Below are 17,848 nucleotides of genomic sequence, written 5' to 3'. Positions count from 1 at the left end.
AGCAATCACATGGTGGCTCACAACCATCTGTAATGGGATCCGATGCCCTCTTCTAGTGTGTTTGAAGATAGCTACAGTGTACTCATATAAATAAAAATAAATCTTAAAAAAGAAAAAAATTTTTTTTCACATTTGGCTTTGATCCTCTTTCACTATTCTGCACAGATTTGGAGTTGCCCTTCTCTCTCCTCCTGAAATCCTCAAGTTTTCCATGGTCTTAGCTGCTCTAGTAAAGTTGTCTCCACTATTTTCTTATTTTCTTTTTATCTTCTTTAGACTTCTTACATCTATTTTTAACACTACCATCCTTCATATGCATCTCAAGTCATTAAATTTTATCTTCTTTTTAGGATTTGCTCAATCTAGTCCTCACTGAGTAATACATTTTCTGAAACATACATATGCACTCATTTTTATTATCACATATCCTAAAGCCCTTTTCCCTTAAGATAGGGCTGCTTATTCCCAGCTGACCTAGAACTTGCAGTATAGCTGAGAATGACCTGAACTTTCCCACTCCCAAGTGCTAACTAATATAAGTGTGCACTACTACCATGGATGGTTTGTGTCATGAAAGGGATCAATCTCAGAGAGTTAGGCATACCAGACAAGCACTCTGACTGAACTACATTCCCAAGGATTTAGTGCCCAGGTCAGAAAGCTGCAGCAAATAGGTTAAGGCTGCATTTTCCCTCCAAGAGCCTGAGGAGGCAAAATATTAAAGTCATCAGAGGTATTAAGCTGGTCCCCAGATACCTATCAGTGTCTTAAGTATCAGGGCTCTGCACTGCCCTCATTTCATTCTTATCTATACAACAGAACTTTGAATTCAGGAATGTGAGCAAGCAGTGCTTACCCATAGTAACATGAACAACTGAAGGTAAAACCTTATGCCTTTGCCGTTTTATCTATTGCCAGATAGCAGGGATGGATCTTGCCCTTTCATATACACAACCCAACACACATTTTCAGCCTAAAGTTTCTCCCAGTTCTCTCAAGAAGTTGATCTTACCAGAGAAGCCAACTGAGCTGGTTTCATCAATACATCTCAACAACTATTTTATGTATTTCATATTTAGCTTTTAATTCTGTTACATGGAGGGATTCTGTGTTCCCCTCATCTATAAGCAGCCCCTTTCTAGCTACATATTTGGGACTGACTCCAGGAGTACTCAGTCCAACTACATAACCAAGTTTAGCATCAGCAGCTTAGGAAGTCTTGTCTTTGGTCAAACAAAATTAACCCAGTCATCAAGCTGCAAGCGTTTGGCCCAATACATGGCTATGATGAGACCTATGCCTCAGAGTCTGGAACCTGAAATGTCTTCTAAAGGCTCAGGTGTTACAGAGCTTAGTTTATAGGTTCAATGGCAGAGCATTGCCTAGTGTGCCTAAAGCCCACAACAGCAACAAAAACTCAACACTATCAGGAAGAGGTAGGACCTGAGGCAGCTCTTCAGGACATGGATTATGCCTTCAGTCAGAACTGCAAGATAGGGCTTCTTTTTCACTCTTAACATGAGAAAAGTGGTTTTGCTCTGCCACATACCTTCCCCATCCATGAGGTACTACCACAGGTTCAAAGTTTCATGGGTAACTGTTCTTGGAATGAAATTTCAAGAGTGCCAAAAACCCCTCCTTTACAAAGTGAAATATCTCTAGTATTCATTATATATTAGTAGTATTTCTATTATAGTAATAGAAAGCTAACATAGCGGCTTTTTTTCTGTAGGTACTTGCTTTTAAAAGCTAGTAAGCTGGGCATGGTGCCCTACACCTTTAATTCCAGCACTCAGGAAGCAAAGGCAGGTAAATCTCGAGTTCAAGGCCAGCATGGTCTACAGTGACCGTCTAAAAGAATAAACAACCCAGTATTGATTAGCTTCTTGTATTTTTGTCAACTTTCACAGGAGTTCTGGTTGTCTTCTGGAGTATATTTCTAATTACCATGCAGAAAATCCTCATGGTCTCTAAGATTCTACCACTTATTATGCTTTTCCATTGCTGGTCCATAGAGACACCTAGTCTGACGATCTCACTTCCTATTTGGGGACTTTTCCTACCATTTGTGTAGCAGGAAAGAAACAGATTGACCATTATTTTGAGGAAAAGTCTATTGCTATGCTCCTTTTTTTTTCCTGAGATAAGGTCTCACTATGTAGCTGACTGTCCTGGAACTATATAGACCAGGCTGGCCTTGAACTTGAAGATCCACTAGCTTCTGTCTCCCGAGTCCTGGGATTAAAGGCATGTACTACTTACTACATCCTGCAGTATGTTCTTTCCTTGCTGCAGATTTAAAAGCAAAACATCTTTTCTTGCCATTATTTTGGCAAAACAGACTTTCTCAGCAATTGCCTTAAAATATTCACTCCAACCCTATGGGCTGGAAAGGTGGCTCAGCAGTTAAGAGCACCGACTGCTCTTCTAGAGGTCCTGAGTTCAATTCCCAGCTTATAACCATCTGTAATGGGATCTGATGCCCTCTTCCAATGTGTCTGAAGACAGTGGCAGCATAATCATATACATAAAACAAATCATTCTTTAAATATATATATATATGGACTCCATTCTAACTGCTAGTGTACATGAACTGTACGTGTAGGCTGTCTCATGACCTGCTTCCATGCTTGGAGGTCATCTCTGCATCTGTTCATTCTCTAAGTTTTATCTTTCTTCATCTCTAGCAACTAGGACTTTATCTTGCTCCAACCTATCCCTTACAAATTGTACCCCCTCCAATCCCACTTATTAGCAAAATTAATATTTAAATGCCATTTCCATGTATCTCAGCAACAAAGTGAGAAAAGCAGGAATCTTCTATTAGTTCAATTTGATACTATACTGGTTAATTTTGTCATCATAACACAAATGTAGAAATATTTAGAAAGAGGTAATCTCAATTTAAAAAACAAAAATGCCTTCTTAAGTCTGGGGTACTATCTTAATAACTGATATGGGCGGGCCCAGCCCGCTGTGGGTAGTATCCCCTGGACAGATGGCTCGGATTGTACATGAAAGTATGCTAAGAAAGCCAGTAAAGTAGTATTCTTCCATGGTATCTGCTTCAGTTCCTGCTTCCAGGTTCCTGATTTCCTTTCATGGTCTGTGCTGTGGCAATATATTATGAAACAAGTCCTTTCCTTTCCTTCCAACCAATCTATCTTCCCTCCCCTCCCTCCCTCCCTTCCTTCCTTCCAAAGCTTTTTGGCCGGTACTTTATCACAACATAAACCCAGACAAACTACTTTTCTTCTTGCCTTTTAAACTCAAATATCACCCATCAGCAAGTATTCTCCTGCCCTCTTAAATTCACAACACCCCCAACCATATAACATTCTACCTAAATGCACTAATATAAAAGGAGTGGAAATTTTAACCAATATTTTAAACAAAATATACACTAAGTCTGTAATTAAAGCTATCTAACACATACAAAGTAAAGCCAATACTAGCCCTGCCTTACCACTCATACTCACCATTTCATTGGGATGAACCAAAAACAAATAGATGCCTGGATATTTGTCAAAAACCTGAAAGGAGCAATTGTTTTGTTCCATTCGACAAAGCGCTTCCACACACAGTTCATCTAAACAGAAAGACAATAAATGATTAAATTTAGGGCCTCAAGAGGCTAAAAATGGCTCTTAGGTTATTTTGTAAATAAATGTTAATCATTTTTTTAAAACCAGGCATTCAAAACTCCAATGCTGTAATTGTTGGTTAGACCAGAATTTACTTATTGATATACATATTTTTTTAAGTGCTAGAAATCAAACCTAGTTTTTTTATTTGTTTTGGGTTTTTTGTTTTTTTGTTTTTTTTTTGTTTTTTTCGAGACAGCGTTTCACTGTGTCGCTCTAGCTGTCCTGGAACTCACTCTGTAGACCAGGCTGGCCTCGTACTCAGAAATCCACCTGCCTCTGCCTCCCAAGTGCTGGGATTAAAGGCATGTGCCACCACTGCCTGGCGGATTTTTAAATTTTTAAAAATATCTTTATGTATATGAATATTTTGCTTGTGAGCATGTTTGTGTACCACAAAGATCTGTGCCCACAGAGATCAGAACAGGGTAGAATGTCAGATCTCCTGGGTCTGGAGTTACTAATAGTTGTAAGCTGCCATGTAGGAGGTGGAATCTGAACCTAGGTCTTCTGAAAGAGCAGGAAGTGCACTTAACTGCTGGGCTATCTCTCCAGCCCCGGCATTTAGGGGTACGTTTTTCTTTAATAAATGTTTAAAGGGCAGAAGGAATGGCTCAGCTATTCAAAGCCCTAACAGCTCTTCCAGAGGACCTAAGATTTGATTCTAAGCACCTGCATGGTGGCTCACAACATCTTTAATTTAACTCCAGCTCCACAGGGTCAAATATCATCTTTCCCAACTCCTGGGGTACTTGCATATATATAGTACATAGACATACATACAGGCAAAACATTCATACACATAAAAAATGTTAAACGAAAATGTTTAAACAACTTTTAGCTTAAAAATCAAGTTACTTGCTGGGCAGTGGTGGCACGTGCCTTTAATCCCAGCACTTGGGAGGCAGAGGCAAGTGGATTTCTGAGTTCCGAGGCCAGCCTGGTCTACAGAGTGAGTTCCAGGGCAGCTAGAGCTATACAGAGAAACCCTGTCTTGAAAAAACAAAACAACAACAACAAAAAAAATCAAGTTACTTGGAATTTAGTAATGTATCTAACCAAAAGAAGAACTTGGTGACACAAGCCTATAATCCCAACATCCCAGAGGGAGGTGAATCTCTAGAGATCAAGGACAGCGTGATTTACATGGTCAGTACAAGGGTAGCCAGGACTACAAAGGGAGACCCTGTTTCAAAAAGACTTTAATAATTAAAGAAAAATAAAAATAAAAAAATATCACAATAAAATAAGTGCATAAAGTGTGTATTTTCTAGATCAACTATGCAGTCTCAAGTCACATGGCAAAAAAACAAGTACAGATGGATCTGGTGGCATGAGCCTGTAATCCCAAATCCTGGGGAGGCTGAAGTGAAAGGAACTCAAATTCAAAGTCTGCCTAGGCTACAGAGTGAATTCAAGGCCAGCCTGGCAACTTAGTGACATGCTATCTCAAAATAGACAATACTAAGAAGGTTAGAGGGGGGCTGGAAAGATGGCTCAGTGGTAAAGAGCACTGACTGCTCTTCCAGAGGTCCTGAGATCAATTCCCAGTAACCACATGGTAGCTCACAACCACCCATAATGAAATCGGACGCCCTCTTCTGGTGTGTCTGAAGTCAGCTACAGTGGGGCCAGAGTGAGCAGGGACTGATCAAGCAGAGCTGACCAAAGCAAACATAGGGCCGACTGGAGTAAGCCCAGCTCATGGGGGCAAGCAGAGGTCCTAAAATTCAATTCCCAACAACCACATGAAGGCTCACAACCATGTACAGTATACTCATATACATAAAATAAATATTTAAATTAAAAGTCATCTTTTTTTTGTAAAGATTTATTTTATGTATTTGAGTACACCATTGCTCTCTTCAGACACTCCAGAAGAGGGCCTCAGATCCCATTACAGATGGTTGTGAGCCACCATGTAGTTGCTGGGAATTGAACTCAGGACCTACTAGGAAGAGCAGTCAGTGCTCCTAACCGCTGAGCCATCTCTCCAACTCCCACAAAATATTAAGTATCCTAACTATATATTAAAGCCAACAGATTTTCATCTCAGATAAATTAAAAAAAAAATTTTTTTGGTGCCAAAGGCCTCACACATACCAAGCTAAATATTCTGCCAGTAAGCTACACCCATAGACTATTTTTTGACATGTATTATTTTATGTGGTGTGTGTGTGTATGTACCAGTGTATGCCCAAGTACATATGACATTACGTACATCACATGACTGTAGAAGCCAATATAAGCCAGAAGAGGGCATCAAATCTCCTGGAGCTGTAGTTATGAGATATGTAGTTGTGAGCCACCCAATGTATTGGTGATCAAACCCAGGTCTTCTGAGAGAGTAGTAGGTGTTCTTAACCTCCAGGCCATGTCACCAGCCCCAACAGATCCAAATTATGTTTAAATATTTTACATGCATAAGTTTTTGTATGTATAAGTTTGTGCACCAGGTGTGTGCCACCATGTGGATGCTGGGAATTGAATCCAGATCCTCTGGAAGAGCTATCATGCTCTTAAATGCTAAGGCATCTAAAGGCATCTATCTCTTCAGTCCCAACTCCAACTCCTAAATTTATACACCTAAGATACTCACTAACACGCTCATGCAGAAGCAAGTAAGGGTACTTCAGTATTTCAAAAAGTGGAACTCGAAGCTTATTTTCAAAATCTTGGCCACTACAGTCAAACAGCTGTTCCTCTCCATTGTTGTCTACTATATATAAATCATCATCATCTTCAGCTTCTCCCTTCATGGACTTCTCAAAGTGACTTATGAGGCGGAAGGTTTCTAGCTTCCATAAAACCTGCAGAAAGATGAAAACAGGCAATGTTTTTGATCTTAATAAAATGTGCTCTGTGTCTTTCCTGTGGAAAGCCTTCTCTTCTTTATGTTAAGAAAATTAGAACTGCCTGGAGGTGATGGTACACACCTTTAGTCCTAGCACTCAGGAGGCAGAGACAGACAGATCTCTGTTGAGTTCAAGGGAAGCCTGGTCTACAGAGTGAGTTCCAGGACAGCCAGGGCTATACAGAGAAACCCTGTCTTGAAGAAAAAAAAATGAGAAGCTTAAAGTAGCACCCATCACACAGACATAAGTTGGAACTAGAGGTTTGGTTTTGCCAGGCAGTAGTGGCTCACGCTTTTAATCCCAGCACTTGGGAGGCAGAGGCAGGTGGATTTCTGAGGCCAGCCTGGTCTGGTCTACAGAGCTGAGTTCCAAGACAGTCACAGCTATAGAGAAACCCTGTCTTTGAATAGCCAAAAACCAATTAAAAAAAAAAAAAAAGAGGTTTGATTTCTACCACCGCAACACAGTGACTACTTCGGTAAGTCAGTCTCGCCCAATGTCTGGCTTCCCAACGCAAGTAAAAGTTGTCTACATGACTGCAGTCCAAAAAACACTAGATATATCTGAATTTAGTTTAAAAAAACAAAAATGGTTTAAGAGCTGTGATGTAGCTCAGTCATTAGGTACTTACTCACCTAGCAGGCAAGAGACTCTTGTTCCATGCCTAGCATAGATAGACTTGAGTGTGATGTTACATGCCTGAAACCCTAACACTGTAGAGGCAGAGGCAAAAGGACCATAAGAGCTCAAGGCCATCACCAGCTCTATAGAGAATTCAAGGCAATGTGAGCTAAGTACCTTACTTCAAACAAAAAAGATTTTCCTTGACATCCACAACTTAGTTATGTAAGTTTTGGTAGTAAGGCTTAACTTTCAGCCTATTTTGGCTTTTACCATGCCTTCCTCACTAAGCACATCCAGCTTTTGCCTGAGAAATGATGTGCTTCTCTTGCTTTTACTTGAACACTTTATACCACTATAGGTGGACTAACTTCAAAATGGTTATCTCGGGAACTAAGGAAGCCTAAGGAGATGAAAAGAGACAGGAGATAGCTAGTCAATGAAGCAGGTAGGATTCACACATTTACTCATTAGAACACTCCTGCTTTACAAGAGTGTGATTCATGGCACTCCAAAACAGTTACAATAGTAACTTCAGTAATGGGTGATCACAAATCATCAGAACATATGACAATGAGAAAGTTCAAAATAGGAGAATTATAAAAGGTTAACACAGAAACAGGATATAAGTCCATGCTCCTAGAAAAGTGGCTTTGGTGAGATTTGTTAATAAACCTACAATTTCTAAGAGCCAAACAAGACACACATACACGAACTAAAAAAAAGTCTTTAAACATGGCCTTTTAATAAGCCTATGTACTGAGAATTAGAGACACACATTACCCTGCCTTCCTGCCTGCATATCTACTAACTATAAGCTATTCCAAATGAAATGAGAAGTCTCTGTTGCTCCTTTGTCAAATACATGAAAGCAGGCCATTCTTGTCTTGTGCATCCTTGAAATGCCAGTACTCCCAAGGTGAAGACAAGTAGATCAAAGTTCAAAGTCATCCTTGGCTACTTAGTATGAAGCTAGTTTTGTTTCAAGGGGGTAAGGGGGGACACTTTTCCTTAAATTTAAGTTTACGCCAGGCAGTGGTGGCGCACGCCTTTAATCCCAGCACTCAGTAGGCAGAGGCAGGTGGATTTCTGCATTTGAGGCCAGCCTGGTCTACAGAGTGAGTTCCAGGATAGCCAGGGCTACACAGAGAAACCCTATCTCAAAAAAACCAAAAATAAATAAAAAAGTTTACACACAAATAGGTTGGATAGTTTGAAGATAAAAATTAGGGATGGGGAGATGCTCAATGAAGTGATTTCCTTGAGGATCTGAATTTTTTCCCCTAACATATGTAAAAAACTAGGTGTACCAGCATGAGTCTTTAAACCCAGTACCAAGCAAAGACAAGTGGATCCCTGGAACTTGGTGGTCAGCCAGCCTACCTGAATTACTCAATAGAGATGCTGTCGCAAAAATTAAGGTGGAGCTCAATCAACCCAACATCAATTTCTAATTCCTTTTCTCTCTCCCCTCTCCCTCCCACCCCAACACACTCTGGAGGCAGAGGGAGGAAGATCTCTGAGTTCAAGGACATACTTGGTCTACAGAGTGAGTTCTAGGACTGTCAGGGCTACACAGAGAAACCCTTTCTCAAAAGAACAAAAACAACCAGACATATAAACATCACATATACCAAAACCACTTCATGAACCTTATAAAAATGTACAATCCTTACCACAGATTAAATCATCCCCATATATAGTACATACAGTATCTATTCTTCATCAGATAAATTCAATAAACCTAACATGCTACCTTTAGTAAGCATCTCAATAAAAAAGAAAAGTATTTTATTTTTTGAAAACAGGGTCTCACTATGTAGACCAGGCTGGCTACAACCTACAATTATCCTGCCCTACTTACTGAGTACTAGAAATGATTTTATAAAACTGTTTTATAAGAAAATAACTGCAACTGACAGATCATAAAACTGTACTTTTAAGTTTCAATTCAAGCCCATCAGTAAGTATTCACAGCAACTGTTATATACTGGGATGTTAGGTGCTGGAGTTGTACTAGATTTCAAGGTTTTAGTCATAGGATCATTTCCCTGAATGCTTCTGACAGTGAGCTACACTTACTGTCTTCCTGGTTAAGATCTACTGCAAATTACCTCATGCAAGAATGGCACCTCATCTCTGGCTCTGTGGTACTCAGCCACACACTCTAAGCAGTAGCAGAGGTCTTCATCAGCTGTTTGAAATTCACTTGGTCCAGTGCTAGATGCATAGCACTTTAGGACATCAATGGTGGAAGAGCCACCTGGAGTGCACCAACAGCATGTGCTCATTCTGTACCTGTAGCTAAAAACAAGAGAGGACACTTTTTAAAAGAGAAAATGTTAACACTCAAGACTTACTCTTTACAAAGAACAGGAATACTTTTTACTTCATTTTGAAACTGCCTCCACAGCCAAAATGTTCTGCTGGCCCATCTTAACTGATTAAACCCAAATCTGAAGGCAGGGCAGAGGTGAAGCATACTAGCATACTAGCAGAGTACTTGTCTCAAATGTAATCCCTGGGTTTGATCCCCAATAGCAGCAAAAAACCTGAACACATTCCAGTAGATCTAACACTGTTAAGGGGTATACCACTGTGTGCCAAATGGGATCAAACTACATATTACTGATGCAACATCAGAGAAAAACACAAAGTAATGTCTTCAAGATAGTGGAGTCTCCCACTAGCTTAAAAGCAAAAGCAAAAGCAAAAAAAAAAAAAAAAAAATCTATACCAATAGTAGTACACACTTGGTATTTTCTTATTTATTTTCTTATTTGACCCAAATTGCTGCCCTATACTATACTCCTCCCACTATAAATAGCTACAAATGGTAACACAACCTATTGCTATCAATGTTTTTTAAATATGATCTAATCCACCCTTCACTATCCAAACTCCCAATTTAAAAGGTCTTAAGATGATCTTCCAAATCTCTGAAGTCTCTGAAGGACAAAGTAGCAAGATGATACCAGAAAAAAAGGAAACCTGAAAATCCAAGTACATTAAAGATTCAAAGTAAGATACTTTTATTTCATAGACAGGGTTCTCACTGTGTAGCCTCGGTTGGCAAGAGACTTAATATCAAAGAAGATATTTTAGGCAGTTTATCAGAATTATAAATAGAACAGAGTAAAGGATTACACCAAGTAGCATTGAAGCCAGACATCAAAGGATCACTACATGAAATACAAAAAACTTTAAATATATGTAAAAGCTAACAGAAAAGTCACTTAACAGTATACCATGGCTGAACAAAAAGCAAATGTGTGCCTAGATACATATTAAGTTTATAGTGTTGTGCAATCAAACATTTGTGAACCCCCAAAAAGACCACCAAGGAGCTGAATCTGATGCAATCGCACTAGGGTCTCCTTATTCAAATTTGAGCTTCTGCTCCCCACCAACCCTGACACAGCAGGAAGGATGAGTCTTGAGCCTAGTTTTAGGCAAGCATTTATAAAGGCAAGAAAGGGGTATCTAGCCTGATACACATCTGATTGAGGTGGGAGGTAGCATTACAGCCTTTAACATAATTGGCTGGTGCTGGGCACTAAACCATAAACTTAACTTCTGCTTTCTTCCTGATGGGTAGTTGTTACGAAGTGAAGTGCCAGGGCAAGGCATGTAACCTGGGGGTGCAGATTTGCTGGGAAATAACCTGAAGATTGGTGCTCGACACAGGTTTTGTTGGGGGTTAACCTGGAAATTGATGTTAAGACACAGGTCTTGTTGGTGAGGTAGCCTGAAAACTGGTGATAGGTACCTGCCTGTGAAGGTCAGATTCTCTAAGATCGATCGAGTCTGAACCCAAAAGATTTGGTCTCTTAATAGGTTAAGACAGATAAAGTGAAAAGTGAGCCTGGAACATCCAGCACTGCTAGGTGTAAATGAAAAAGCTCAACTAAGTTAAAATTGAACACTTTGAACAGGATAAATACTACTAAATAAGCCATATAACAAGCACAATTCAATTAAAGTAATACAAATAAGTGAATAAACAAATGAGACAGAAGGAACACATCTTCCCTAAGAATCCCAAATAACCAGTTATTTTCTGTTGCAGGAGGTGGAGCTTAATCCCAGCCACTCAAGAGTATGTAGTAGACTTTTCATTTTGGGGGAAGAGAGTGTCAGAGGGGCAGTCTTTGTATAGCCAGCCCTTGCTGTACAAGAACTCTCTAGACCAGGCTGGCCTCAAACTCAGATATCAGCTTGCCTCTGCCTCCCCAATACTGGGATTAAAAATGTTGGCCACCACTTGCCAGGCTATGGAGTAGTCTTAGTAAGCCACCTCCAAAAACCAGAAAGGTAACATACACTTTCTAATGGATGCAAACTATAGCCAAAAGAAGAAAAAAGTCACAAGGATCATTGTAAAGTTCTTTGAATTCAGTCCACAAATTCCATGCCCTAATCATGGCGCTCTCATCAAGTGGTATCACTCTTTAGAGAAAAGCCAATCTGTGAGAGAAAATTTTCCTCAGATATAACACATATTTCCATATATTATACAAAGATAATACATGTATTAGAGGTACTAAATTTCATGAAAAGGGCAATTATTTTTTAAAAAGGTTTAGTTTCTTTTCACTGACAAAGAGGAGTTATAAAAAAAAAAAAAAAGAGGAGATATCAAAGCCTAGGAATCTAATCAGAGCTACTGAACATTTGCATATAGCAATGTGGCACTCTAAAATGCAGAGTCCATACTCTCTGTTAATAAGAAAACATTAAGACAGCCAGGCCTTAAATCCTAGCACTCCTGAGGCAGGGACATAGGGATCTCTTTACGCTCAAGCCCAACCTGGTCTACATAGTGAATTCCAGGACAAACAAGACTATGTAGAGAACTTTTTAAAATAAAAATAAAAATAAAAAAGGGGGGGAGGACATTTGTAAATAAATCACACTTTTCGGAGGCTTTCAAAACAAAAACAACAACAACAAACTCCACAATTTCTTAATATATAGATAATTACTGCTTTCCCGGAAGACCAGAGTTCAATTACCACCACCCATGTCAGGCAGCTAATTTCCTGTGACTCCCACCTCCAATAGATCTCACAGGCACCTATACTCTCCTGCTCACAAAGACACACACGCATACAAAAATAGCACACACCTTTAATCCCAGCACTTAGGAGGCATAGGCAGGTGGATTTCTGAGTTCTATGCCAGTCTGGTCTGTACAGTGAGTTCCAGGACTGCCAGGGCTACACAGAAAAACTGTCTCAAAAAAAAAAAAGTTACTTTTACACCTAATTCTGAAGCACTTTCTTCATACTTCCAAATAATTTAGAGTACCTTTCAACATTAAAATACCAATTAGAGGAAAAAAGACATTTAAAGATGAGATTTCAAAAAGAATAAAGAAAAACACTAAAGGGGGCTAAGAGAGATGGCTCAGGGGTTAGGAGCACAGGATGCTCTTCCAGAGGACCCAGGTTCAATTCCCAGTAACCACCTGGCAGTCCAGGGGATCTGACACCCTCACACAGACATATGCAGGCAAAACACCAATATGGATAAAAATTAATTATAAAAAAAAAAAAAGAAAATCTTTCACTAACTGCTTGACTGCTTGTTTCCCTACATTGATAGTCCTGCAACTCACTCCATCTCCATAGCAGTAACCTCAGGATCACCTTGTTCTTTCCCTCTCCTCCGCTGCATCTGAGTCTAACACCTGTCCTTTCTTCCTGAGTCTTCCTACACTCTCATCATTTGCCTGAATAACTAAAGAAGTCTAATCTCTGCCTCATCTGACCTACCTCCAAACCTTCCTACAAAATGTTGCCAGAGGCTACTGCACACATTGGACTTTTTTTTAACAAATTTTTTTCAAGATTTATTTATTTATATGAGTACACTGTAGTTATCTTCAGACACACCAGAAGAGGGCATCAGATTCCATTACAGATGGTTGTGAGCCACCATTGAACTCAGGACCTCTGGAAGAGCAGTCAGTCTCTTAACCACTGAGCCATCTCTCCAGCCCCACATTAGACTTTTTTTTTTTTTTTTTTTTTTTTTTTTTTTTTTTTTTTTTTTGGTTTTTTGAGACAGGGTTTCTCTGTGTAGCTCTGGCTGTCCTGGAACTCACTCTGTAGACCAGGCTGGCCTCGAACTCAGAAATCCACCTGCCTCTACCTCCCAAGTGCTGGGATTAAAGGTGTGCACCACCACTGCCCAGCTCACATTAGACTTCTAAAACACAGGTTAATGCCTCCACTTTGGGGATAAAATTCCTATCACTGAGCCACACACACACATAAGCCCCCATGTTTTTGGTTTGTTCTCTCGCTAAATACCTCTCACCTCCTATATTTGCTCAGCCTAAAACTCCTGGCGCCTGGCATTCCAATACTGTAGCTCTCGAATTTGCCCTCAACACACTCACCCTTCATACCAATACAGTTCTTAAACTTAAGAATGTAAACCATCAAGTTGACAACTTAATGCACTCTCCGATAGTGATTCTGAAAGAACACCTGCTGAAACCAGTGTACATCACACCCCTGAGCGTCAGGCACCTGGAAGACTTTTCTCTTCCATGGTCTTTGAGAACCTCCTCCCTATCCTTCACATTTACATTACCTTCTTTCCTTATCAAAGTGGTTTGGATTTCTGTTTACTTGTCTGCCCCAACCCTCAGTAATTAGGGATGTCAAGGTATAAACCTATCCTACATTTTTGTAACTGCAGTACTTATCAAATAACTGAAAAAGAAATGATTACTTAAAAAGACAATTACCTTGACAAATGTTCCTACAGAGAAGTGATCTTCTTTGCAATTGCTGGGCTTATCTGTGAATAGATGTGGCTCTGCATTCAGATACATTCACACTTTGGCCCCCAAAAAAGAACATTTCTGAAATTAAAATAAATTAAAAACTGATAAAATGTCCCTTACATTATGCATCTCACCTGGGCCTTGCATCAACCTTGCACAGTGTGCCATCTAATGCGTTATTTCCGTCAGGTTAGACCACACACTACGGTGCATGAAGGGGAACGATGTAACACGGATCCCCTAACTTCTCTAGGGGCTGTTCCCATCAGGGGCCAAACAGGCATTTGATCAAATCCGCCGTGGGCTGTGGGCGTGCGGGAGGCTATCAACACTGCAACGCCTGGGATAGCGGGGGGGGGGGGGGGGGGGGGGGGGGGGGGGGGGGGAAGGGGTCCCGGTGCCCATACGGAAGCGACGCCAGGGCAAGGGGTTGTATCCAATCCCGGACCCTTACCGGGGGCCCTCCCTCGCCCCGAAGCTAAGGGCCCTCGCTGTACATCGCAGCCCAGAGCCAGCGGTGCTGATGACTGAACGGCAGGGCTCCGGGGACGGGCCTGGCTTGCAGGAAACACCAAGCGCTGCCAGCCAGTAGCCCCCGCCGCTGCCGTCGACCGCAGCTATCCTGAAGGGTCACAGCAGGAACCCTCCCCCGCAGGCCGCGCGCGAGTTACCAGCGGCAACGTGCCGCGCGCCCCTCCACGCGCACGCGCCCTCCCGCTTATAGGCCCGCCAGCGGCCAGTCCGCTGCGCTTCTCACCCGGCTAGGCCTGGCTGGCGTTAGCCCACCTCCATGCCCCGGGCTAGAAGAGCAGCCGCAGACGGAAGTGCAAGGCAACGCCCAACCCGCCACTGCCGCGAGAGCGGACCCCGCCCTCAACCCGCCCCCGCCATGGCCTGCTTGTTGTGGTACGCCAAGGGGGCGGACCATGGGGGCGGATGGGCGGTGGAAAGAGCAGCGGCGGGGAACCACCGGCCAGGCAGCCCGATGCGTGGCGTCACTTCCGGAATGAGGGGGAAGTCCGACCAATCGAGAGCTCCTGTCCAAAGGGGCGGTAAGTGAGCAAGGAGCCCGCCCCACCCCTTTCCTCGCCCCGCCCCTTCCCCGCCCCGCTTCGGGTTGGATGCTTGCTTACTTGCCGTTTCCTTTCAGCTCTTCCGCTTCCTAACGTCCGAGACGTCGGTCATGTTTCCGTCCGAAACCTAAACAATAAAATGTGCGCTTGAGACAGAAAACTGTTTCTGCAAGGGCGCCTACGAGTTCAGGGCTCTGCAAAGCCTATACAGATCAATCCTTGTTCCCGACCCGGAACAGGCTCCGAAAACCGAGCACAGCCATTCCACATTTCCCAAAGGACAGTTAGGTAGCCCAGAACCTCTCCCCCTCAAAAACAGGATTTAGAAAAAAAATCACTTTACAAGCCCAGCACGCCTGTAGACCCAGCTCTCAAAAGGCCCGCCTCGTATATAAAGCGATTTCGAGGCCTAAATTACATTAACCAAAATTTAAAATTTTTTAAATCTTTTAAAAAGGAAAGGGTGTGAGGAGGTAACTCCAGACCCGAAGGCCAGCCTCGTACACAAAGCAAGTTTGAGGCCTACATTACATTCGCCAAAATTTAAAAATTAACTTCTTTTTTAAAGGAAAGGGTACAAGGATGTAACTGGGGAACACTCACCTATCACACTATACCCCTGGGTTCCATTGTCAACGCCACAGAAAAGAACAAGGCTCTGAGAGGTGGCAGGTGGGTCAGAGACCGTCCTACCCCCAGAGAACCTTACCGCAGAATGAGAAGCCAGCGCCAGAAGCACGAGGGTAAAGCTCTAAGGAACGTTCCAGAAAAGGGGGTGTGGCTTATAAGGCAGCAGGTGACCGTTAGAGACTTTAGCCAATCAGGAAGCGGCAGTTGAGGCCGACCGTTATTTTCTTGCCCTATTCTTTTTTTCATTTCGTCAAAGGTTTCTATCAAATTAAAAGTATGTGTATGCATGGTTTTTAAAATAACTCATTTGTATGACAGTTTTTTTTTTAAAATAAAGGCTCTTGATGGCTAAGTGAAATTTTCAGCAATGAGAGGAAACGATAGAAACTACCTGCAGTTCCGTGTCCCTAATGATACAGATCCTTGCAGAATTCGTAACACAGATCTCAGACTTCAGTAATACACCATGTTTTATTCGTGAAAGGACATAAATGCTAAGTTACTCGTTGAGTGTAAGAAACACTAGTCTGACGCTGGAGAGAAAGCTTAGCAGTTATGAACACTCACTGCTCTTCCAGAGGACCCAGAGTGAAGTTTCTGGTGCCACATTGCAGTTCGCATCTGTCTGAAACTTAGGTCCTAAGTGATCAGAACAGACGCCGTTGTTCTGGTCTCCTCGGACACACTACACAGCAGGCAAAACACTCATACACATAAAGATGAAATTAAAAGCTAATATATAGCCGGGCAGTGGTGGCACACACCTTTAATCCCAGCACTTGGGAGGCAGAGGCAGGCAGATTTCTGAGTTCAAGGCCAGCCTGATCTACAGAGTGAGTTCCAGGACAGCCAGGGCTACACAGAGAAACCCCGTCTTGAAAAAAAAAAAGCAAATATATACCATATATAATAAATAAAAATAAAACCCTGTCTCAAAAAATAAAAAAAATTACAAATAGATATTATATTACATTATATTTTTAGAATTATATAATGTAAAATATTATATATAATATACATATGATTTGCTATAGGATAGCTATAGGATAACTTAGGCCTGGAGACCCTCCAAAATAGTTATAAGGTGTACAAAAATGTTTTGTCTTCTTATGAAATCAGAACAAAAAACAAAAAGGGTATATGGACTGGCAAAAATTAACTTTTTTTAAAAAAGAAAAGGGTGCAAGGAAGTAACTGGGGAACACTCACCTATCACACTACACCCCTGGGTTCCATTGTCAACGCCACAAAAAAGAACAAGGCTATGGTTGAGGGTAATACTATGTTTGCTCTTATACCAACAGTCATAAACATGATCTTTGCTACTTCTGTGGATTAAAATGAAGACATATTTCCTGCAGCCCACAAAATGTGTACTTTCATCCAAGCCTCTATGGCTCTTTCTTTAATCTTCCCACCCTTGTTTTTTCTACAAATAACAGAACAAGTCCAACAAATTTTTAACTTTGCATGACTAGATTTTAGATTTTACCCTTAACCATAGCACTTAGGAGATGGAGGCAGGAGAATCACCAGGGGTTCCAGGCAAGCTAGGGCTATAGAGCAAATTCCAAGCCACATAGGATGCAGAATGAGACTTCATCTCAAAAAGCCAAATAGGAGTTTGGGGGTGGCCATACGCCCCAGTCCCACAGAGAAGATTCATACTACTCTCAGCCTTGGCCAGAGAAGCTTCTTTCTGTAGTGGGTAACAGTTAATGCCAAGACTCATAACTGGTCAAAGTGCCCAGTATAAATGAGTGCACCCTCAGGGACAGGGAGTCACCTACATCAACCTCCCACTACTAGCCAAGCTCAAAGAAAGCAAAAAGAATGTAAGAATCGGCAGACCGGATGGAGAGCTGTCCTGCTGGCTTCCAGACGTGACTGGTGGACGCATGAAATCACAGCACATGTGCTTACCAGCACAGCATCAGGCCAGTCAAAATTCCAGCACGAATGGGGGTGGGGAGGGACCCCAAGGCCCCACCCTTATCAGAGGAGCTACTGGCAGTTGATGGCAGTTGAAGAGAAGGGTCACTGTGCTTTGGGAGGATGTGACTGTTGGTGGTTTGCTTGTTCCCTGGTGGACGGCCACACACCTATGTGAACATGGGCAGCTCTAACTGGCTCGAGACGATTAATACCAACAAATAAAAATAAAGAGGATATGAAGCTGGGAAGAGGGGGCAATAGGGAAGTTGGAGGAAATAGTGGATGAAATAT

The 17,848-nt window shown here is 41.8% G+C and overlaps 1 protein-coding gene across 11 annotated transcripts in view; it reads right to left on the bottom strand.

The window, feature by feature from the left end:
- Positions 1-17,562, bottom strand: part of Setx (senataxin) — a 56,541-nt gene extending 38,979 nt beyond the window's left edge. For 2 of the 11 annotated variants that reach the window (XM_031369564.1, XM_031369571.1), the window contains exons 1-6: positions 15,596-16,380; positions 15,053-15,119; positions 13,881-13,997; positions 9,235-9,424; positions 6,244-6,454; positions 3,480-3,589 (exon numbers count right to left, since the gene is read on the bottom strand). In XM_031369564.1, coding sequence (XP_031225424.1) covers positions 3,480-3,589; positions 6,244-6,454; positions 9,235-9,411 — 498 coding nt within the window. In that variant the 5' untranslated portion in view covers positions 9,412-9,424; positions 13,881-13,997; positions 15,053-15,119; positions 15,596-16,380. Of the gene's footprint in view, positions 1-3,479; positions 3,590-6,243; positions 6,455-9,234; positions 9,425-13,880; positions 13,998-14,676; positions 14,957-15,052; positions 15,120-15,595; positions 16,382-16,831; positions 17,412-17,473 lie in introns of those variants that run through there. The other 9 variants (XM_031369570.1, XM_031369572.1, XM_031369569.1 and 6 more) reach the window with 8 other exon arrangements.
- Positions 17,563-17,848: the final 286 nt, after the last annotated feature.

Source organism: Mastomys coucha, unplaced genomic scaffold (assembly GCF_008632895.1).
Source record: "Mastomys coucha isolate ucsf_1 unplaced genomic scaffold, UCSF_Mcou_1 pScaffold15, whole genome shotgun sequence".
In the NCBI taxonomy this organism is placed as follows: Eukaryota; Metazoa; Chordata; class Mammalia; order Rodentia; family Muridae; genus Mastomys; species Mastomys coucha.
This window is presented reverse-complemented; position numbering and strand designations above follow the sequence as displayed.